Consider the following 24460-nt stretch of genomic DNA (forward strand, 5'->3'; position numbering starts at 1 on the left):
CATCTTCACATTTTTTTGCCTGCACTTCTTTTTTTTTTTTTTTTTGGCACACATTCTCTTTCACCGAGTCCACACCCGACATGGAGAACGGCTGTACTGAAGAGACTGCAGTGATTATTATTAAAAAGACTTACAGGCCATTTTTCAACAACAAGAAGAACAAAAAGGTCACAAAGTGGTTTATGCAGCAGAAAGAACAAGAAGATGCTTCTCTGTCCCAAAAGGACTCGCAATCTAAAGAGAGACACTAACAATAGCTATTCGGAGGGTTGGTGTGCTGGGATGAATAGCTGGCTCTCCTATATTCAGCTGGGGGGGGGGAGAGCAAAGCATAGCAAGGTGCCTCTTTGCCCCGTCAGTAGGGGTAATGCACAGAGCTGCTAGGGTTGGCGAGATCCAAGACGTCCATCAGCAACTGGGGCGGTGGGGGGGGCATGACTCCAACCCTGCCGTGGATAGGCAAGTTTCAGAATAACACAGACAAATCCTTCTCTGTGAACTGGCCTTCACTTAACCCCCACCCCCTGTTCAATACCTGTATGCAGGAATTCCCGGGTTGGCAATCATTATGGATTCCAGGTGGAAACGCCCATCGCCAAGATACCTGCAACAGAAAAGGAAACAAGGTGGCCAAGTCCAATCAGTCCAAGGGAAGAGGAGTCCCAGAGGTACAAACGAAAGCAAAAATAGGGCACTGCTGCCTTTTGCCTTGGTCCCCTCGTGGGGATGAAGCCTGGTAGAGAAGGTCTCTCTTGGGACTAACCCAAGCAGTACCTTGCTGGATCTAGACCAGTAATCTGTCTCCAACAGTGGTCGGCCAGATGCCTCTGTAAGCAGGGCATAATGAGGACACCTGCCCCTCCGTATGCGCCCAGGATCGGAGAAGACTTCTCAAGCAGCGCTCCACTTGAGTCAACTTCCCTTGAGCTTCAGGATGCTCTCACTTCACCTGGGTTGTAGCACTGCTTAAAAACACCTGAGCCTGACTCACGTTTAAGTCAACTCTGCTGATGCTGCATTTTTAAATTTCTGCTCTGTGCTTTGTTTTGGTTGCTCGGGCAACATTTTATCGACCGAAATATTTGTAGGAGAAAGTCGCAAATGTTAGTACAAGCGCATAAAGTCATCTAGAACGGGGTGCCCAAACCCCAGCCCTGGGGCCACTTGCAGCCCTCAAGGACTCCCAATCCGGCCCACTGAGAGACCCCAGTCTCCAATGAGCTCTGGCCCTCCAGAAACTTGCTGGAGCCCATGCTGGCCCGACGCAACGGATCTCAGCATGACGACCGACTGTTCGACCTCTTGTGTAAGGTGTGGGACAAGGGCTCCCTCCACTGCTTGCTGTTTCACGTCTGTGATGCAGTAGTGGCAGCAAAGGAAAGGCTGGCCTTGCTTTGTGCAAGGCCTTTTACAGACCATGAGCTATTGCAAGACCTTCATTCATTCATAAACATTCCATCTCTAATGTATTCATTTATGTAAATTTATTCAAATTTGAAATGTAAATTAACTTTTTTTTTCCTGGCCCCCCGACACAGTGTCAGAGAGATGATGTGGCTGTCCTGCCAAAATGTTTGGACACCCCTGCTTTAGAACTTACACACATTTCTACCCCACCTCATCAATAACATTATTTCCAAAGGTGGTTTTTACAGGGACATTGTCTCTGAACATGGAGGTTCCATTTAACTCCCCAGTTAACAACTGTTGATAGATGGACCATCCATGGATGCAATTCTTTTCTCTCCATCTTTTTTTTTAAATAAATCTTTATAGAAAAATACGAATTTTCAAGGAAAATTCTCTCTGACAGCTTTTGCCCCTCAACCGAGTCCAGAGGTGCATGAGGTTCAATCCCCAGGACACTGCAGAAGCAGACAAGGTCTCAGGCCAATTTCCTCTCCCTCCATATATGACATCTCCTACGCAAGGCCTGGGAAGCTGCACTTCTCAGCTTAATGCACCGGGGCCCGGTTCGTGGCAAGGGTGGACGCGAAGGGCCGCTTAGCCAGCAGACATCTCTGCTTCCCTTTGTAATCGGATTTCGAGTCGGCAATTACTCTTTCAAACTCTCTCATTCGCCTGCCCTAATGGAGTGAGAGGTCGGAAAATGAATTCAGACGGAAAACCTGACTAGATTTCGCCTTTAATTGGAGAATGACATTTTGGAGGATGAAAGCTAATTTGTCTGTAGAAGTTAGCCCAAGAGGCAAGGCTAAACACAAAAATAACTGAGAGTGAGCCTGCTGGGTGATGGTGTGGGGGGGGAGGAACAGGATGGATCCTCCCCCCTGCTGTATCTGCTAACAGCCCCTGAGCAGTAGCCTCGGCCAGCTGGGGACTACAAAGAAACAAGATCTCTTGTAAAGTATTACTAACCCACCAGGACAGACCTGGGGGTCTCATAGTCACTACATGCTGCAGTCCTCTAGGGCAGTGTTTCTCAAACTGTGGGTCGGGACCCACTAGGTGGGTCGCAAGCTCTAGGGCAGTGGTTCTCAAACGTTTTAGCACCAGGATCCACTTTTTAGAATGACTATCTGTCAGGACCCACCAGACATGACGTCATTAACCTGGAAGTGAAACTGTGGCCTGAAATGACACCATCAATTTAGGCTTCAAACCTAAGCCGTGATCAGCCAAAAGTCCGGTGACACAACACAGCGCACCTGTGCTGTTATTCTGCATAGCTAGGAATTCAAACATTCCAGCTCAAAAGTCAAAGCAGACTTGGATCCTTCTCAGCCCTTTCCAGCATCCCATCTTCCCACCTATTCAGGGCAAAGCACCAGGCCTCTCTTCCACCCGGAGCCCACCTTGCCCAGCAGCTCTGTACTCCTGGATTTTCAATAGTGGTTGAGCTAGGTGCAGTGTGATCCACCTGAAATTGGCCTGCAACCCACCTAGTGGGTCTTGACCCACAGTTTGAGAAACACTGCTCTAAGGAAATTACATTACGGAATAAAGCCACCTGTTTCCCTTCTCTACCCAGGGAGGGGTCCAAGCAAAGGATTTCCACCCTGTCGTCCAATACAACATTCTAAGGGGTCACTAGTAAAGGGTATCAGGAAGACGACAGCCTGTTTGGTTGCCAGTCTTCACACTGGTAAACAGACACATTATACCCATTGCACCGCACCCTGATCTGCAAGTCCGCTGCTTTTCTGTTTCGTACGGGCATGCGTTAGAAAACATTTATCTTAAAAAGAGGCACTTTGTACCGGCCTCTCGTGGGGTCTACAAGGAACTGAATGTTTGGACCTTGAAGCTTCCGAGCTGTTAAGCAATCCCTCAGATTTGAGACTTGAGCATTTATATTGCCTATCAGTGAACAGTTCAGGACAAGGAACCTTCTGATGGGTGCCATTTATCATAGAGAGGGGTCTGTGGCTCAGTGGTAGAACAGCTGCTTTGCACACAAACAGTTCCAGGTTCAATTTCTGGCACCCACATCTGTGGCTTGGGGAAGCCTAAGACCCTAAAGAACAGCTGCCAGTCAGTGCAGGCAGGACTGGGCTTGCTGGGACAATGACGTAGCTTCTTATGCTCAACGTTGGCTATTCTATACTAGTCTTCCAAACCTCCAAGAGCTAAGACATACTATTACTAGTTTAACCAGCAACATGTTTGACTCTTACACCCAAAATTTGAGGAAGAGAGAACACGAATTCCTTGCTTCCAGAGAATACCCCCTCAATGTGTTTGTACGAGTCCCTGTTCTGAACATGCCTCCTGATGGAAAAAAAAAGGCAAACCCAGACCAGGGACTTATGCAGAGATACAACAGACAACCTCCCCGAGGGCAGTTCACTCTGTTGCATCTCTGTTTTGGGAGTGATGGGAGCACTGAATCACGCCCAAAACAGAAACAAGCAGAATTACCTCCCCTGTATAGCAGAGGATGACTTGGAGACCAGGCAAGAACAGTAACTCATCCAGAGATACAAGAGCCAACTCCCCCAACAAGGGCCAGCATGCTAGACCTGGGCGCCACATGTGGAGTGTCATATGGAAATGAGGGGCCAGGACTGAGAAGCTCAGTCACTGGGGGCAGAAGAAATCACAGGTGGCAGGCCAAGGGGTAAGGTGGCTTGCTTCATGATTTAACAGAGTATGTATGAAAGCTGTCCAGGGCAAGTAGGGGTGGGGGGATTACATGAGAAATTTCTCTGTGGACCCTAAGGGGACAGGGGAGAGAAGAAAGCCAAGCTGCTGGGTTGACACAAGGCCAATGCCCAACTAAAGCACACACAGTTCAGTTGTTCCTGTCTCACCCTCTAGGTTTGGGGCTGGCTAGAAAGGGGCCCTCCCATCCACAACAGCCTAGTTTTGGCCCCTTCCCTGTCTCCGGGTGGGCCTGTTATTTATCTCTCCCGAGCTGCTTGGCACAAGTGTTCACAGCGCATTAAGCAGTTCCATTACCACAAATAATTAGGTGTGCAGAAGTGTGTCTGTGTGTGGTCTAATTCACTGTCCTCACAGAAAATTAATGGGATTGCAGCATCAGGCCCCAGTCGTTCATCTTCCCCACTGCCACCGCCAGTTCTTCCACCCCCTCCACCCAAGGTGCAGCCCTACAACTGAAGGGTGGACAGGCTGGGCCTCCACCAACGGGAGTCAAAGCAGCACCAATGTTAGTAGGAAAGTGAGCAACTTTCAAATGACCTTCCAAACCTAACCAGTTTCAAATTTTCTACCAACACGAACACAACCCATGAGGCCAGGGCTGGACCAAGACATCCTAGCACCTGAGGGGGCATACTAAATGCCCCTCTTATTTGGCAGCATGCCAGGCACTATCTCCGTCACTTCCTGTCTTCCCACTTCCAGAGGGAATGGCTCACTCCATTACTAACTGGTTGGCAACCTTCAGTCTCAAAAGACTATGGTATAAGCCTATAGCACCCGGTATTCCCAGGCGGTCTCCCATCCAAGTACTAACCAGGCCTGACCCTGCTTAGCTTCCGAGATCAAACTCCTCCACATTCTTCTTCTGCTCCATTCTCCCCACCACCACCTCTTCATTTTCAAAACCAGGCAGCATGCTGAGAAGGGGCAAAAGTGGCCAGACAAAAGTGAACACCCCCTCCATTTCACCACCTGAGGCAAAAGCCTCATGGATGGGCCAGCTCAGCATCTAACCTGTTTGCCAAGGAGAAACATGTATACTTGCATGCACTGGGGAGGATCTTGCATGCACTCAGTTCCTGCAGAGCACCAGCCAGGTTTCTTGGTTTCTCCACTGCTCCATTCATCGCATGCCCTAGATGGCTCCATTCCCCCCCCCCACAAGATTCCCCCGCTATTGTGCTTATAGGGAACAACTGAAAGTGTTAGTTAACCTGTCTAAGAATTGCATCTGTCAATTCTGATCATTTTTTCTGGGAACTCTCAATAAGCTTTCAATAACTGCTCACAACCACTACTGCAATTTCGCAGAAAATAGTTTGAAAACTCTCTAATCAATAAGCCCTGCTATTTCTTAATCAGACATCTATAGAAGTCAAGGTGGACTGTATGGAAAGGGGGAAACCCTAGCCACTAGAATTCTTACTTAGCCCCACTCAGACACCAGAATAATTGGTGAAATTCCACCAATTACTTCAAGCTTTCATTCACAGCCATGAGGACTAGGAACTTGAGCATTGTGGCTTTGGTTTCCCTAAACGAAAGTTAAATTTCTCAAGGCCCCTGCAAGTCAAAACTCTGCACACTGAGACTGCAGAAGGTTGTAACATAAAATCCAGGTAGCCATTTCTCAAGGACAATGCACTTGCTCAGAAGCTATCTCTACCAGGACATTACCTTGGCTCGAATGAAACTGGGGAGAAAGAGACAAAACAAATGCCCTACTCCAAGCAACACTGCCTCAAAGGTATGTACTCACACAATGGCATCTGTATCTTGTGCTAGCCGAGGGGATGTACAACCCAGAATCTCCCCAGGGGAGAGAGGCTTGCACTGTGGAGTGCAGATAGTATAATCTGATCGGAGTTCCTGGGCAGCAGCCTAGAAGTGGGGAGAAAAGAGAGCAGAAAGTGGATACAAGTGGGTGCCTGATCACAGCCCTCCTTTGTTTTGGGGTCCCTTGGGGAGGGGATGTGGGAACACAAGAGCAGCTCTCATGGGTCAAACACCAAAATGTGATCCTACCCAGCAGAGTATTCCTTAGTGAAACACTCAAAACAGGGCATGATGGGAAACAGACCTTTCTGGTTGCTTGTCCCCACTGCTTGACACTCAAGAGGTAGACAGAGGGATCTATAGAACTGATAGAAAGGGGCTTAGAGAATGCTGAGACAGCTCCCTTCCTCTCCCCCAAATGGTCAGCAGGGCCAGGATGGAAACCTTTGCACCAAGAGTGGCTTCCTGATGAATGGGAGCAGAACACCAAGCCAGCTTGGAGTACAACCATGAAGCACATGGCTGGCACGCCACTCAGTCAGGCGCTCCCAGAACCTGAAATGGCGCTGGGAGGAGCAGGCCTGCGCCGCTACCGCCTCTGACGAGGCATCAATTAAAAGCCAGGAGCAGCTGCCGTTTAACGCTTCAGCGGTGCCGTGTTTCGGCAGCCACAGTTTGAGGTTCCCATCCATCTCTGCCCATCCAGGCGCCCGCAGGGGCCTTCCTGCCTGCCACCCAGTCCGCGTGTCGGAGTGCTGCTGTGACATTAACAGAGTGGCTCCCCGGGGTGGGGAGTGGGGGGAAGACAGCAAAAGATGGATCTTATGATTTTAGAGTATGTAGATCCACAGAGTGCAAAATGAGGCGGGTACGGGGAGGGGGCAGAGGAAAAAGAGACGGGCTCCCCAACTGAGAGCAGCCCCTTCCCCCTAAAGTTCCAGCTTCAGCAATGGGACTGGATGGCACCTTCTGCACAAGTGTGGGACTCTCCAGAAAAGTGTTGACTGTACTGTACTTCCACCACAAAGCATCCCGTCCCATCTTTCACCCTCCCTGCACCAAGAATGGAACAAACAGGGTAGAGGTAGGACCGGGTACTCATGCACAGCTGGTTTAGGTTCTTCCACTGCCCTGCTTCTCAACAGAGGAAGGACAGAAAGGGGAGTTTCTCTTACCTGCAGCGCAGCTACGAACTGGACAGTGCTGACCAGCACCAGTTTGGCTCCCGCAGAGAAGTTAAAGCGCAGTGTCTCCACGAAGTGCGCTGTGTCAATCTTGATATCCACAAAGACATACAGCATCTTCACGCCTTTCGTGGAGTCAATGGGAACTGTTGGCAAAGAGGAGGGTAAAACTTGCTTCTACACTTCAAGCAGCAGGAGCCCAACCTTAAGTAGCGGACGGAGAGAGGAAAGTTATTTTCCCTCTTGTGCAATCTCCGAACGAAGGGGCACCTGCTAAAATGGACTGGCAGAAGAGCCAGAACAGACAAAAGGGAGTATCTCTTTACCAAGCACATAATTAGCCCATGGAACTCCTTGCCACAGGGTGTGGCGGTGACGCCTGGCCTGGATGCCTTTCAAAGGGGATTGGACAAGATTTACGGAGGAAACCTCCATCACAGGTTCCGAGTCACGATGACCGTATGCAACCTCTGGGTTTGAGAGGGAGCCTCTCTCTGAAAGCCGGATGCAAGGAAGTGGCAACAGGATGCAGGTATCTTGTTGTTTCCAGTGCTCCCACTGTGAGATACAGGAAGCTGGACTAGATGAGCCTTGAAATGATTCAGCAGGGTTCATCTGATGTTCTTATCCTCTCTGGTTTCCTACTGGCTCCTCTTAGGTCAACTACCAAGATATTCCCTTTCTCTTGACTCATCTCCTTCTTAAATTCCTTTACCGGCTTCCTGTCCACCCACAGCTTCAATTCAAGCCCCTGGCCCTTACCTTCCGAGCCCTCAGTGCTCATGCATCACTACCCTCCTTCCTATGACCTCTGTTCCTCAGGCTCCATCACCCTCACTCTGCCCTTTCTCCTATGGCCTGTTTTGCTTGGAATTGCCTTCCAGAACGCCAGCAGGATGCTTTCCTTTTTACATCCTTCAAATGCTTCCAAGCACCTCCCCCCTTCCCCCCCCCTAAAGACTTTGGCATAACACCTTAAAGCCCACTCCCTACTACAGCTAAGCTGGCATAGCCCAAGGGTTAAGCAAATGAGTAGGGTCTTCCCATTCGAATCTTGCCTCTGCCATGAACTCACTAGGCAAGTTTCCTCTCTGCGCTGCAAGACACTTTACAATAGGAGAGAAGAGAAGGCCCCGCCTGAGAGCTCTCAACATAAAAAGAGAGACACAGAAGGGGGAAGGGGAGTGGTACCAGGGGGTTAATAATAAAAAATATTTGATCATTTCATCTGCACAGGCTTGACCTTAACTGCAGAAGGATAAAACACCAAAATAGGTGAATTTTGAATACAGATTCAAAGGAAGTCAGAGAGGAGGTATCCCACTGGTGATCTGGGAGGAGGTTCCAGCAGTGAGGTTTGCATCCTCCAGTACAGGAGGCCAGCACATCACCCCTATGATGAATCTTCTTCCATGCAGCGGGCTGGGGAATGCCCCAGGGGGAGGGCATGGTGACGTACCATTGCTCCGCACCCACTGGTTTTTGCTATAACTTTTGGTAGAACAGAGATATTTCAACACAGTTTGTTTCACTGCATTCAGTATGGAATTGCACATCAAATGATACATAACATGATGGTATTATTTGAAAATACCAAGATTTAAAAATTTTTGGCTAGTAGTGATGTCACCCCCCTTGTGCGTGTCACCCAGTGCAGCCCGCACCCCTCCCACCCCTTTAGTGACGTCACTGGGTTCCGGGCATAAGAGGCAGTAGGGAGTAGTGCCACTTCAGGGAGCAGGAGACCTTCAGTGGTGGGGCCAGAGGAATGAAGGTCACGGGCTGCAGCTGGAGTATGACAGCCAAGAAGGAAGGAAGGGCAAGTCCACAGGGGGTTTTGCAAGGCTGTTGCAGAGACTGCAGCAAGATAATACCCATAAAGCCCTTGGAGCACCGGAAAGTGTAAAGCAACAGCCAAGCATTAGGACTTCACACCACATCCGCAGAAATGTGCTCTTGGATCCCAAGCATGTGTAGAACAGGAAAGGGGCCATCCCCCCCCCCCTCCAGGAAACCCAATACAGTTTGCCTTTGCTCATGCATTCTGGCTCTAAGTGCAACTATCCGATCTCCTGGGGTTTTAAAACATTGAGCTCCTGGGTATCAAGACAGACCCAAAAAAATGCAGAGGTTCCCTCGACTTGCCCCCGACACCCCTGCCCCCACCTTAACCAGATAACTGGATTCGTGTGGGTATGATCCCCCCCCACACACACACCTCAAAGCAAGCCTGCAAATATGACCTGCATGCAGACGTATCAAAAATTGTGATCATTTACAAAGGTTTATCATGAGCAGAGAATTTAGCATTCCTAGAGGCACCATTTGGACTGCTTTTAATCGCCTGCGAACCCCAGCCAGAAGTGGTATTTTTGTGTCGATAAAACATCCCTAAATTGAATTGGATGTCACACCCGCATGCAACACCCCAGAGGTGCTGGAATGTTGCGACTGTGGCAAACACACACACACACACACACACACACACACACACACACAGTGGTTTGGCAATGAGCAGCTCCCCGTTGCGGCCACAGGAGGGGGTCATGCTTCAACGTTAACATTTCAGGCTGTGCTCTATACAACACAACCATTGCCCTTACCCTGCACCAGGCATACTGGAAAATTGGGAAAGAGGAGGGGGGATATAACAGGCCACCCTCTACTGTCAGCCCCAAACTAGGACTGCAGTGCTGGTTTGCCTGTAGTGTACCTGCATATAAGTTGCACTCTACCTAGAAGGGAGTCCCTTTGCAGCTTCCTCCCAGACTGCTTTGGGACTCCCCCCCACCTCCTCTCAAGTCTCACAGGATGACCCTTCTGACACCTCCAAGTCTCTCTGACATGCAATCTTGGGGTTCCCGCTCTCACCGCAGCACTGCCAGTGATGAGCCAAGGAGGAAGAGGAGAAAAGCTGGCAGAGATTCAGGCTCCACCTCCCTCCCCCAGGAGTGATAATTCTGCAGATCCACCTTAAAAGCTAACATGGCCCTTTCTTCCTCCTTCCCCCCCCCCATCCCTGTTATTTTGAGCTGATTCCATCCTGGGTGGACTTCAAAGTTAGCAGCATCTGGGACAGCAGTGCAGTTTCCATGGCAACAGAATCCAGAGTACCATTCCGCCTAGGGAGCCAGCCCAACGTTTCCTTCCTTCCCTCCCTCCCTCCCTATCTGACAAGGCCTCCTCCCCATGCCCAGCAACAGTGCCAGCCTCACAGAGGGCAACCTCCCACCCCTCCAAGCTCTTCCCGGGGCATGGTGAGCTTCACCATCCCTGGGGAAAGGGTGGGGAGCAAAGCAGGTGGAAGCAGCAAGGAAAATCTCACCCCTCCCATTCCCCCTCCCAAAGGACCCAGGGAAGCAGGAGCTCTTGGGATTGCAACAGGGAAGACTCAACAGGGACACAACAAAAAAACACCCCCATCATCAACTCGACACAAAAGGGACAGCAAATCCACACATTCTCTCATCTTGGAGGCTCGCCTAAGCTTTAACCTGAGTGTTGCCAGTCTTCTTTTGCGGGGCTTTAAAGTCTTGGGGACTCATCTCCAGGGCCTTGGCTCCTAGCACGGGGTTAAAGATGAACGGGTCTGGTTGCCCATGGCACAACTGTCTGGCTCTTTGTCAATGGCATTGGAGTGTATCTGCCATCACAAAGGCCTATGGAGGGGTCAGAGTGAAGGAATGCACTTGGTTTGCATCCAGGCAGGGGATGGAGCCTGAATCTACAAGGAGTACTGAACTGCTGCTGTTTGGATTGGCTAGTTGTGAGCCAATCGGGTTTTGGGGAGAGAAGTGTAGTCTGAGTGGGTGGATAAGTACCCGAAAGCTCAAAGCGATGAACTCTACACCAGATGCTGGATTTGCAGGATGGTGGTTTTGCAGGTCTATGAAATGTGCATGGGCGCATTATTAATACTATTAAGAATATTTATAGACTGCTTTTCAAGAAAAGTAGTTCACAAAGGGCCCAATCCTATCCAACTTTCCAACGCCAATGCAGTTTGCAGAAAGGGAACAAACATTCCCTTATCTTGAGGAGGCCTTCAGGACTCCTGCCCCACCACAGGATGCAGCACACACACACCCCCACATGGCACAGCTGCATCAGTGCTGGAAAGCTGGATAGGATCGGGCCCAGAGTGGTTTAAGCAGCAAAAGAAATCAATTTCCATGGTTCCCTGTCACCAAACTCGTAAAAGAGATGCAGAAGAGACACCGAAAACAACCACTGGAAAAGACAACCAGGCTGAGGTGAAGAGGGTCAGGAGCTCTCCCCCTGCTAATACACTTTTGCCTAGTTGGTAGGGGCCAAAATCCCCTGGTAGTGAAAAGAACAGTACTGCAGCTCAATTGGTGGTGCCCTGTTGAGTCTTTTTTTGAGAAGGGCAGGTCCAGAGACCACAAGAGGAATAGGAATGGTGACTGAAAGGCAACTGCAAATCCATGGAGACTTTTAGCCTGTCTTGTAACTGAATCCTAACAGCACTTCCATGGTGGTGCGCGTAGGATTTAGAGAGGCATCGGGCAAGCACTATTTTGGGTTTTTAAAACAGTAAATTTTAGAGCTGATGTGTGTCAAGGCTGACACGGTGACGGTGTCATGTTCCCAGCTCCCCCTATATTGGTTGGAGCTGCTGCTTTAGGCAGCCTGACATCTTCCTTGCAGCCCCTTGTGCTTGGAACAGCCTCTCAGAACACCTGTGCGACACCTCCCCTCTTTTTTCCTCCAAAGCCCTTCTTAAATCCCCCTCCTTTTCCACGAAGCCTCTGGCACAGTGCCTAAGTCTCCATTCCCTGTTGTCACTCAGCTTAAGTACATGTAACCGAGATAATTACATATGCTTTGCCTGTTTACCCCTGCTTCCGTTCCCCTTCTCTCCCTCCGTTGACTCCCTTGTGTCGATATCTAGACTGGAGGCTCCTCAGGGCAGGGACCTGTCTCTTCACTTGATGTAAAGCTCCGTGTACGTGGATGATGCTACATGAATACCAATCATCCGTGCATTTATTTTTGAAGGGATTGTACCAGCTTATTTTCAGAGGGCTCATGTAAAAACAGGGCTCTTTTCTCCAGTACGCAAAGTTTTCAGTGTTTCTTGTGAAGCCGGCTTCACACAAAGCTCCTTCACATGCAAGAGTTGGAAGAAAGTACAGGGTTGTTAGGGCAGTGGTGGGTTCTTTGCCAGCCTTGGGGCTTCAACAAGTGCCCAACCTCATATCCTCTGAAGCTGAACCTGCTCTTCAGCTCCCTGGCTGAGTCAGTGGAGGTCAAACCAACAGGGGCCACCTGTGTGCAGTGTCACAAGGTCATATTTTGGATTAGACTTGTGGTATGCAAGTAAAAAAAAAAACAGCTAGGTATCGCTTAGGTCAGTGGTCGTCAACATTTTTCATGCTACTACCTCAATAAATAATGAAACTGGGAACCCTCTGCCCATAACACCCCCCACCTGGGACTCAATCCACCCACATCCCTGCCCACCCTCAACCCAGTCACTCTATTTTCAACTACCTCTTGTCTTCACAACCCTGTGAGGTAGAGGCCTCAACAAGGCCAGACTTAGGAGATGCAAGGCAAGACAGTGAGAAGACGTTGTAAATCAAGAACTCAGTTCTTGATTTACATCAAGAAGTTAGTTTTGAGAAGGCAATCCCATTATTGGATTGGATCCAAACTCTCTCTTTCACAGCCTTTGAAAGGTTGTCACACAAGCCCCCCCCCCCCAGTGAGGCTTCACAACCCCATTGTCATGACCCACAGGTTGACAAATACTGGCTTAGGCTAAAGCAGTGGCGGCTAACCTATGGCACATGTGCCAGAGAGGGCACACAGAACCCTCTCTGTGGGCATGCGTGCTGTCGCCCCAGCTGCCAGGCGTAAGCCTCTAGGCTCGCTGCCCTCTGGGAGGCACCAGCGGCTGTGGTGAGTCTGCCTGAGGAGCCCACACAGCCACAAAGCCAGCCTCCTCCGGGGCAAAGGAGGGAGGGGTGAGGCCAAGGGGAAAAGGAACGGACAGCAGGGGGAAGAGGGAGATGGGGGGCTGACGCCAAAGACCCAGGTATGCTCCCAAGGCACCCCATCTAGCCAGACCACCCAGGGAGGAGGAAGGCTGAGAGGCCTTCTCCCAGGAAAGCGTGGCTAGGATGGCAGCCTGAGAGCTCGAGCCTATGCATGCCTACTCAGATAAGCCCCATCAGAGTCAATGAGACTTACTCCCAGGAAAGCATGGCTAGGATGGCAGCCTGAGAGCCCACTCCTGTGCATGTCTACTCAGAAGTAAGCTTCATTACAGTGAATGAGGCTTACTCCCAAGAAAGGGCGGCTAGCATTGCAGCCTTGGAGCCCGCTCCTGTGTGTGTCTACTCAGAAGTAAGCCCCATTAGAGTCCATGAGGCTTACTCCTAGGAAAGAGTGGCTGGGATTGCAGCCTTAGAGCCCACTTCTGTGGGTTGGGCTTTTTCAAAAAAAAAATTTCTTGTTTGAGAAAATGAGCAGTGGCAAGATCTTGCAGCCACCCCCTCCCTGCCAATATTTCTTTACCCAGCATGTAATTAGTCTGTGGAACTCTTTGCCATAGGAAGCAGTGATGACAAATTGCCTAGATGCCTTTAAGAAGGGATTGGACAAATTTCTAGAGGAAAAGTTCATTATGGGTTACAAGTAATAGTAGGTAAAAGATGTTAATGTACGAGTTGTTTTTTCTAAACTAAAACTTCAGTATTCAGGTTAAATTGCTGTGTTGGCACTTTGCGATAAATAAGTGGGTTTTGGGTTGCAGTTTGGGCACTCGGTCTCTAAAAGGTTCGCCATCACTGGGTTAAACCTTAGGTAATGGATACTGCACAGACTCTACTGCTAGTTCCAGGCGGAAAAGAAACAGGAAAGAGAGACACCCAGGGTGAAGCTATGGTCTGGACAACATACTCCGGGGGCTGCATTGGCTGCCCATTCGTTTGCGGGCCCAATTCAAGGTGCTGGTTTTGACCTTTAAAGCCCTATACTGCTCTGGGCCAGGGTATCTCAGAGATCGCCTTCTTCCGTACAATCTGGCTCGTCCTCTTAGGTCATCAGAGAAGGCCTTTTTACAAGTGCCGCCGCCTAAGGCGGTACGTGGGGCGGCGGCAAGAAACAGGGCCTTCTCAGTAGTGGCACCAACATTATGGAATTCCCTTCCCCTTGACTTGAGAATGGCTCCCTCTCTTGAGACCTTTTGGCGAGGCCTGAAGACATTTTTGTTTAAAGAAGCCTTCTGAGTGCATGGCCTTTTTAAACATCTTTTCTGTATCTTTTTAGTATTTTTACAGGCCTGATTCCTCTGATTTGCTACGTTTTGCTCTTTTTATCTGACCTTTTATCTGACTATGGTTTTTATGGGTATATGTTAATGTGTTTTTAATATGTTTTTATTTGTGGTTAAATTATGTTTTTAATCTGTTTTTAATATGTTGTGAGCCGCCCTGGGTCCCTTTGGGAAGAAGGGCGGCATATAAATAAAGTTTAATAATAATAATAATAATAATAATAATACTCAAGCAGCTGTGGCCATAATGAACCAGGAAGTCAGCTCCTAAGGCCCGGGCTGTGAAGTCATCCACGCAGCAGGCTCCGTAGGTCACATCGCCCATCACAAGGGCTTCTGCACCAGTGAACCTGCAAAAGAAGAGGAGAGCGTGCACACAACAGGTGACATCATCAGTCTTAGGGGAGGCAGGAGACTGCCAATGTCCCCCACTCCTGGCTTCCCACAATTTTCCTGCTCCAGCAGGGCAGCAGAGGTCTTCCACACTTTGCCACTGCTGCACAGACACCCACATAGTTCAGCAGGCCCTGAGCCGGGAGGTCTGGGTTCTGAGAGCTCATCATACTCTCTCCCAGCCTCAGTCTCTCAGCTGGAGAATGGGAAGCACCACAACTGTTCTCTTAGTTGCACTGATTTTAGGAATGGGTTAAGTCAGAATGCCAGATGTAGGGGAGAGCACCAGGATGAGGTCTCTTGTTATCTGGTGTGCTCCCTGGGGCATTTGGTGGGCTGCTGTGAGATACAGGAAGCTGGACTAGATGGGCCTATGGCCTGATCCAGTGGGGCTGTTCTTATGTTCTTATGTTCACTGACACACACACACACACACACACACACACACACACACACACACACACACACACACACACACAGAGTGCTTTTCTCCCATTCCCAGGCAGTCACCCATCCAGACATTAACCGGGGCTTGGGCCTGCTTAGGTTCAGCAAGGTGGCTGGACCATGTTCCCAGAGACCCTATCATTGCTACAGATATGACAAGGAGGAGGAGGAGGAGTGTGAACCATTTGCTGCAGGGAAGAGGAGAGAGGCCAGCCTGAGCTCTTGGTGGCACTCAGAGCACCGGCTACTCCCGGAGATGTCAACATGATTAAACTGGAGCGGGCTAATCCACCCCTTCTATTGGGGAAAGCTGTTTGCAATTCAGGGAATTAGGCGCTCATCAGAGTTCCCAACACGCTAAGGAGAGAGAGAGGTGCCAGCAGCACGGGAAAGGAGAAGGTGGCAAGGGAAGGACAAGAGACCCTGCCCCACTCCTGACTCACCAAACAAGGAAAGGGGGCAACCAGGCCATCAGAGAAAGCCAGGCCTCCATCCTGGCTGAGAACAAGAGGCAAACCGCCATGCCAAATATCCTCCCTTGGGGACTGCACCTTTCCATACATACACTGAAAAAGCATAGTAGATGAAAGGGCTACTACTGCTCTGAAGAGTAGTGTTGCCAATTTCTCCAAAATCATCAATGTTTCTCCAGTTTTTTTCTCTGCTGGATGAATGGCAAATTCAGGTCATTTCAGGTCATTTTGGGGTTACCACTGAGCCCCACTCTGCTACTCAATTCCTCCACATCCCCCCTTTTTATTCCCAAGGGTTGACAAGCTTTCAACAACACCCGTCCCCACTTCAGAGATCTCAGGTTTTTGGGTGCATTCGGCCTGGCAGCCAGAGTCTGGGGTGCACTTTCACAGGTCCAGGGTCCCTGCTGGGATCTGACAGCACTGGAGGGGAGGGGGCATTGTGCTGCAGCTTGATATGCAGGAGACAGAAGGATATAATTTGTTGACAGGCCCCAAGATAGAAGGCTAGGCTCTGTTTTTATGCTAGCCCTAGCCAATCCAGGGGCTCCATGCTGCTGGCCAGATACATATTCCTTTCTGAAGGGGCCTCTGAGGCCTAAGTGCATGTAGGCCTGGGAGCTCACCAAGACTATAAGGAGCTCAAAGTCCCCCACAGCAGACACTGGGATTTAAATGTTGCCCATCCTAAAGCACTCTGAAAAACCTTCGCATTCTTCTGCACAATAATTATTCACATTTTACTGAAGAAGAAAACTAAGGTTGAGAGAAGGAGCAGCTTGATCCAAGGCCACAAATTAAGACTACTGGATGAACCTGATCTCCCAAATACAAGCCCAATGCACCCAGACAAAGAATTCTAAGAAAATTTAAACAAGGCAGTGGCATGTCTGAACGTATGATGCTGCCTTACACTGACTTAGGCCAGTGGTTCACCTAGCTGAGTAGTGTAGACGCAGGTCCCCAGGATTTCAGATATGGATTTTCATCAGCCTTACCTGGAGATGCCAGAGATTGACCCTGGGACCTTCTGCATACACAACAGATGCTTACCAATGAGCTATAGTCTATCCGTAGCTCATCTCTAATAAACATGATGAGTCTTTCCCAGACCTGCTACCAGAATCAATGCACAATCCATTGTTCTCACCAGTATCCCCAATCTAGAAATTCAATGTGCACCCAAATCTGCTTTCTCCATAGAACTAGGATGGACACTGGAACCTGGCAAGTCCTCCTGGGTGGGCTCTGGGCTCTCATGCTATTCCCATCAATTGCAAAAGAGAGGACTAAACAAAGGGACTATGCCCAAGACCCCCCGGCCCTGGGGCCACTTGCGGCCCTCGAGGCCTCTCAATGCGGCCCTCAGGGAGCTCCCAGTCTCCAATGAGCCTCTGGCCCTCCGGTGATTTGTTGGAGCCTGCACTGGCCCGATGCAACTGCTCTCAGCGTGAGGGCAACTGTTTGACCTCTCAGTGAGCTGTGGGATGAGGGCTCCCTCCACTGCTTGCTGTTTCACATCTGTGATGCAGTAGCGGCAGCAAAGGAAAGGCCTTTTATAGGCCTTGAGCTATTGCAAGTCCTTCATTCATTCATACAAGTTCAACTTTAATATATTCATTTATGTAAACGTAAGTAAATTTATTCAAATTTGAAATGTAAATTAATTCTTTCCCCCCCCCCGGCCCCCGACACAGTGTCAGAGAGACAATGTGGCCCTCCTGCCAAAAACTTTGGACACCCCTGCCCAAGACCAATGTGCATTTGGTGCTCATTTCGCCCAAAGGGGTTTTCTGTGTAAAACAAAATCTTGCAGGATCTTTCATCTACAGGCCAGCCTAATGAGGCCACCCCCCTTACCAATTCTCTGACTGCTACAAAAGTGGAAGATGCCTTAGAAATATTTAATGGGAATTCTACTCTTAAGAGTTGTGGGTCTTGCACAAACATAGCTCTTGCCCAGCAGATGCCCACTGCTTCTTCCACCCAACTGATCATCTTGAGTAGACACCCACACAAGGGGAACAATTGATTCCCCACCCCCCACCCCAATGCATATGAGGCTCCTGCCCAACAGCCTTACTGGTCCATAGAGGCTGGGCATCGCTTTTGGTCCAACCTTCACCCATTAAGCAAGCACTAGACAGCCTGGGTACAGGGACTCCGCTGCCGCAAAGTAGAAGAGCACTCTGTACAGTTCAGCTTCACAGGCTCCCCTCAAATGTCACACAATAAACAGATCATTAACTCTGATTGGAAAGGGCCGGAGGGCACTATTTCGCTAACAGCCTCCCCATCCAGGACTACGGGGAGGCAGGCAGGCAGGCAGGCAGGCAGCAGCAGAGGGGCTGGGGGGAGGGAGTAACCAAAGAAAGAGAGAGGGAAGGGAACACAGACATACTGGGAGACTGCCTCCTTCTCTCCCACTCATGGCATCCCAGGGATATATGAATGAGCTTCAGAGAGAACCCAGGAAGTTTCAACATTCAAACAAGGACCCAACTCCCCCCTCCTGCAGCCAGGCACATAGACCCCCATACAGCACATGCAAATTATCAGGGTGGGAGGATGAAGTGACAGAAGTCAAAGTGTGGCATTCAGTTCCAGGAACCGGAGTGCAGCGCTAGCTACTGCAGCCAATCCAGTTGCATTCTGGGCCCCCAAAACAGTGGGCACATGGACTTTCCCAGTGGGATCAGAGGGATGGAGTATCCCCATCTTCAAAGATTTGTTTCAGCTCGGTTTAGTTTCAGCCTCGGGCTCCATTTTCAAAGATGGAATTTTGCTGCAGAATACTGGAAGAAGCCTAGGGCTGGCCCACCCATGGGGCCAGCTGAGACCAGTTGCCTCAGGAGGCTGCCTGACGGGAGGGGCGCCTATCCCCATCCATCCTTTCCCTCTCACTCTTCCTGGACTGCAAAGGGAAGTAAGGGGTGGAACAGAAGAATAAATGTGGTGGAGAGGAGAGCAGAGGGCTAGAGCATCAAAAAAACAGGGTAGGCAAATATGCCTGGTGGGACTGCAGAAGCAAGCAGGAGGCAGAGTGAAATTGCCAGGGCTGCGGGGGCCATTATCCCCCCCCCCGCCAAGAACAACAAATTACATTTAATAAGCAAGCATATTTCTTTACTCAGCGTGTGGTTGGTCTGTGGAACTCCTTGCCACAGGATGTGGTGACGGCGACTGGCCTGGACGCCTTTAAAAGGGGATTGGACAAGTTTCTGGAGGAAAAATCCATTACGGGGTACAAGCCATGATGTGTATGCGCAACCTCCTGATTTTAGAAATGGGCTATGTCAGAATGCCAGATGCAAGGGAGGGCACCAGGATGAGGTCTCTTGTTATCTGGTGTGCTCCCTGGGGCATTTGGTGGGCCGCTGTGAGATACAGGAAGCTGGACTAGATGGGCCTATGGCCTGATCCAGTGGGGCTGTTCTTATGTTCACATGCTACAGTTTATACAGTTCTGAGTTGCCAAAAATGGCAAACAAACTGGGTAGAGAATTTCAAGTGCAGTTGTTCTTTTAGACATACAAGACCCCTGGCTATTTCCTGCTCAGAACATTGAACTCCAGTTCAGAAGCTGGAGCAGAAGCTTCCTCCTCACTTGTGCATCACACTCTCCACCCCAGAGAAAGGCTGTAACTCAGTGGGTAGAGCACCTACTTTGCATGCAGAAGGTCCCTGGCAGCTTCTCCAGATGGAACAAGGAAATACCTTTGGTGTGTCCGAAACCCTGAACAGCTGATGCGAGTCAGACTGGACAATAGTAATCTAGATGAATATGAATGGTTTGACACAGTATAAGGCAGCTTCCTATGTTCCCCCGTCCGTTGTGTGTGGGGGGAGGGGGACTCTACCTGCCACTCACACTGGCTAAAGGATGTTCAGCAACTTGATAGCCAAGTAGAACTTCCAGGCACAGAAGTAGTCAACATCTGGTGACAAACAGGGAAGGGCCGATTCCTGCATGCCTTGCTAGAGTCTGGCTGTTGTCAGACTTTGAACACTGGCACAACTTTGACCTCTGAAGCCTGATCCTGCAAGCAGTTCCTCAAAGAGTCCCAAACCCTGCATGGGCATGACAAGGGCTGCCCATAGGGCTGCATGACAAGGTCACAGCCCCATATACCTGTTCTGGTGTCACGGTCTTCTTTGCCGCCTTCCTTTGCCTTTCGCCCCAGGGTCCCATGCCCACACCCCGCCTGGCATTCTCTTTGGATGGCTGCCAGTACAGAGTGCTGCCTACACGGCTCTCAGCTTCATTAGCAGGGGGAGGTTATGCATAATTAGAATAACGAGCTTGCAATTTCCCTGCAAATGGCTTTTGGGGATGCACCTCCTTCCCTTGCCTCCGAAGCCGGGCTATTTGTGGCTACGCAGCAAGAGAAGGGGTGAGCACCCAGAAGCGAATCCAGGGCAAAGGCAGCCAGACCAGGACCCACAATCCCCTCTGGTCGAGAAGGAAGCAGATGGGTTGGGGGGCAGCAGAGGAGTTCACACCATCCTCTCCATTTCCCCCCCCCCCATATCATCCAACTGAGGAGTTCTCAGAGGAGGTTGACGGGCATCCTCCCAGTTATAGTCTCCACAAACTCAGGGGTTTGCTCACTCAACATTATTGCACCTTTTAAGAACAGCAATTAAGCACCTCTCACACTCCAGCAATGCAGCCAGAAAGTAGAAGTTTCTCAATTAAGCAAGAGATCACCACACCATGCATCAGGTCCCTAAACCCCCCTTTCCAATGGTTTGCTGAGAGATAAAGCTTCAACGTAGCCCTGTGACTTTCCCCATCCTGCCTCACCTCTTGAAGTGCCACATCGGGAGCCTCAGTTTCTCTTCTGGAAAAGAAAGAATCTTTCCCAACACATAAGGGGGACACAGAAGTTCAAGGTGACCCCAATCTCAACTTCTTGAACAAAACTGGTAGACAGTGGCTGAGCAGCTGCAGTGAGCAACCACAAGACAGGGGTGAGGGAGCAAAGGCCCTCCCCCCCATTGCTCAAACCAGCTGCCAATGTCACCTTGGCAGGCACCTTGGTGCACAGCATAAGACGTGAGCCACGCGTCAGTGACTTGTTTGATCCACTATCTCCCCACGCCGGCTCGTTTGGGGAGCCTTTAAAGTTGTGCCAGAGCTGTGCATTTCATGCTCAGCATCTCTGCCAGTCTCGATGATGTGCCAAGCCAAATGCTTCACTGTGTTAACTCGTGGATGCCCGGCCCACAGAGGCTCAGCTCCAAATGTAACAAGGGAGACGGCTCACACAAAACAAAAACACCGTGAGAAATTCCCGAGGGGACAGCCAGGTTAGTCTGTAGCAGCAAACACAACAGGTAGTCTCAAAGACTAACATATTTATTGTGGCCGACAGTTTTGTAGACTATAGCCCACTTCCATCAGATGCATGGAAGTTAAAATCTCAGAGAGGAAATGCAACAAGGCAGATCTTATAACAACACTTAAGATGCTTGTTTATAGACGGTGACTGTATTTATCAGGTGACAGCATTGCTAGGCATTTGTTAAGCTGATTGACCAAGGTGTATAAAAACCCATTGTCTCGATCAAAACTTGCAGAGATAGTGCCAAGTCTCATTATACTCTCATTCATCCAGTTGTCTATCTACTTTCCCTTTGACATTTGTCTGTCCAACCGTCACTTTAAGATCTGCAGTAGCGTCCAGGCATGTTAAAACCATTCTCTGCTGGTTTAAATTCTGCATACTAAGAACATAAGAACAGCCCCACTGGATCAGGCCATAGGCCCATCTAGTCCAGCTTCCTGTATCTCACAGTGGCCCACCAAATGCCCCAGGGAGCACACCAGATAACAAGGGACCTCATCCTGGTGCCCTCCCTTGCATCTGACATTCTGACATAGCCCATTTCTAAAATCAGGAGGTTGCGCATACACATCATGGCTTGTACCCCGTAATGGATATTTCCTCCAGAAACTTGTCCAATCCCCTTTTAAAGGTGTTCAGGCCAGTCGCCATCACCACATCCTGTGGCAAGGAGTTCCACAGACCAACCACACACTGAGTAAAGAAATATTTTCTCTTGTCTGTTCTAACTCTCTCAACACTCAATTTGAGTGGATGTCCCCTGGTTCTGGTGTTATGTGAGAGTGTAAAGAGCATCTCCCTGTCCACTCTGTCCATCCCCTGCATAATTCTGTATGTCTTGTATGTTTTGTATATCTTCATACTTGTACTGATTAAAAGTGAATTCTGGTGCATTCTGGAGTAGGCTGGGTGAACTCTAGAGGGCACACATGCTCAGAATCCAGGCATGTGGCACTCCATGCAAAACTGGGCCCATTCTTAGTCCCGCCCCCCCACCACAGCATGCTTTGGTATTAATGAAGGACCTGCTGCCCCCACCCCAGCCATGATCTCCCACCCCAATTCTGGCCTAAGTAGAGTCTGGCCAATTCAGAGTCATCTCTGGAAAAGCGTTTAATATTAAACCGGGGAGCAACGTGAGAGAACAGGAGAAATGATGGAAAAGGGGGGGGGGAACACGCAGTTTAGAGCACAGCCCCAGGATCCCAGCAGCGCCTCACCAGGATGTTCTCTGCATGGTAATTACCACGCAAGCCGCAGGACACCAAGCAGCAAGTGAGCTCGGCCCCCCCCCAGCCGTACCGCTGCTTCAGAGGAACGCAACAGCTGCTGAAGCTGGGGCCACAGCAGCTTGCCGTCCCTCATCCGCACCCCACAGGGTGGGATCTAGAGGCACCCGGAACCGGAGCCATGCCCAGAGATGCAGGAGAGCAAAAAATGCCTAAATATGGGAGGGGGGGGAATATGGCTGTCTTGGTGTTGCTTAATGAAGAAGTGCATGCAAAATGAAAACATACTTGCAGTGTTTGCTGTTGCTATAAAAAGCACATGTGGTTATAAGTTTGGGGCTCAGAACACATGCAAACCTGCCATGCGGCTGGCCTGTCAATGACGCTAACAGAGCTGATCGTCTCAGGCAGTGGATTTGCAGGGGGACGCCCACCAGTGCCAGGTCTCTGCCACCTGCTCCCTGAATTCCAAGAAGAGGGCAACAGAGCAGAAGAGGAAGTGTGGAAGAGAGGAGAGCGGCAGGCTAGAGTGTCTCATCCACACTTCCTCTGCCCTAATCCCTTCTTCCTTTTTTGAAGGAAGCAGCGAGCAAGAGAAGGAGGTGCAGCAGAGACAACAGCAATTGTGCCATCAGTTAAAAGGAAGGCGTTTGTCACAGTGAGGCACCATAAAAGGGCAGAGGGAATTTGACCCACCAGGCATGGTGGGGAGGTGGTCTTGGGCTGGTCCTAACCTGCCCTAGTCTTTCTGTATAAGCACCAACAGACTTTTTCTACCTAAATACAAGTTCCATTTGAGTTTACACATAAAGATTAAGGTTGAAAAATACAATACATTTTTTTAAATTCTCCTAAAGATTTCAAGCCTTTTTCCTGGCTCTTCCAGAGTTGGCTGAAATTTGGAGTCTAATCCACCACAACTCCACATGTGGGGATGCAGCAGCTACAGGGGAGTTTCAGCCTCCAGTGGCCTCCTCTGAATAAGGGAACATTGGTTTCCTTGTCCCGGGGTAAGCCCATGTGGCCTGCCAGGTCTGCTTGGACCTGTGTCAACTCTACTGCTGGCATAAGTTGGCATGAACTTGGGAAGGCAAATTAAGGCTGAGAAGGGGGTGAGGTTTTGGTGTGCAACACCACCATCAAAATTGTCCTTATTCCAGTCCCAATCTGCCCTCCTCCCTGCCCCATCACTTCCCTGTTCTTCTCTCTCCTCACCCACCCCCTGTGCATACTCACTGGGGTCAGCAGGTATCCATCATCCATTGGCATGAAAAGCCAGCTGCTCGTGATGGCAGCATGCTGCAGGCTCCGGAGTGTCACGTTTTATGACAGCCAGAAAGTGCCAAATGCCACCAGAACTATTAGCACAAGGACTGAACCTTAATGTACTAAGGGATGTGACAGAAGTCTCCACCAGGAGTAAGTGGCGCTGGAAGTCAAGCAAGACATACAGTCACCATAGACACTTCTGGAGAGGCTGCAAAGGAGCTCCCCAGCTCTGCGCCAAGCTGCTTTACACCAACTCAGACTCCGACCCCTGCGTTGTGTGCTCTGGCTGGCAAGAGCTGTTCAGGGTTTCAGGCAGAAAGGGGTTTTCCCAGCAGAAGTGTTGGAGATTGAACCAGGAACCTTCTGCATACAGAGCAGGTGCCCAACCACTAAGCTATAGCTTCTCCGGCAGATAAAAGGAGGCGGAAGGGAAACTGAATTTTTTTACATTCACACACAAAAGGAGCCTTCCTGAATCAAACCCAAGAGGTTCCCTCAGTCCAGCATTTCATCAGCCACATTCAGCAAGCATCAGGGGTCCTTCACGGAGCAGCGAACTCTGCACAGCTCAGTTTGCAGGCTCACCCGCTCTTGCCCATCAAATGTCAAATGACAAGCAGATCATTCACTCTGATGGGAGAGAGCTGGAAGGCAGCGCTTTGTTAACAACTTCCCCATTCAGGGCAACGAAGGAGCCAGGCAGAGGGGAGGCAGTAAATGCAGGGAATGGATGCAGTGGACTTCCTGATTGACCCCAGCACCTGGGATGGGGTGGTAAACCATCCCTGAACATGGAGGTTCCATGTAGCCCTCAAGGCTAATCACCATTTATTGAGCAGAAACGCAATCCTAGGTAGTCCGCCAGTGACTCAACTTGGAATAGGGAAACTTCATTTATTTGTTTCTG

At 49.9% G+C, this 24460-nt stretch overlaps 1 protein-coding gene across 4 annotated transcripts in view; it reads right to left on the reverse strand.

Annotated features, from left to right (window-relative positions):
* DPH1 (diphthamide biosynthesis 1) overlaps nt 1–24460 on the reverse strand; it is a 44805-nt gene that overhangs the window by 10761 nt on the left and 9584 nt on the right. For 3 of the 4 annotated variants that reach the window (XM_066636190.1, XM_066636191.1, XM_066636192.1), the window contains exons 4-7: nt 14620–14741; nt 7080–7234; nt 5888–6009; nt 536–604 (exon numbers count right to left, since the gene is read on the reverse strand). In XM_066636190.1, coding sequence (XP_066492287.1) covers nt 536–604; nt 5888–6009; nt 7080–7234; nt 14620–14741 — 468 coding nt within the window. Of the gene's footprint in view, nt 1–535; nt 605–5887; nt 6010–7079; nt 7235–7414; nt 7542–14619; nt 14742–24460 lie in introns of those variants that run through there. The other variant, XM_066636193.1, reaches the window with a different exon arrangement.

Source organism: Tiliqua scincoides, chromosome 8, assembly GCF_035046505.1.
Source record: "Tiliqua scincoides isolate rTilSci1 chromosome 8, rTilSci1.hap2, whole genome shotgun sequence".
Taxonomy (NCBI): Eukaryota; Metazoa; Chordata; class Lepidosauria; order Squamata; family Scincidae; genus Tiliqua; species Tiliqua scincoides.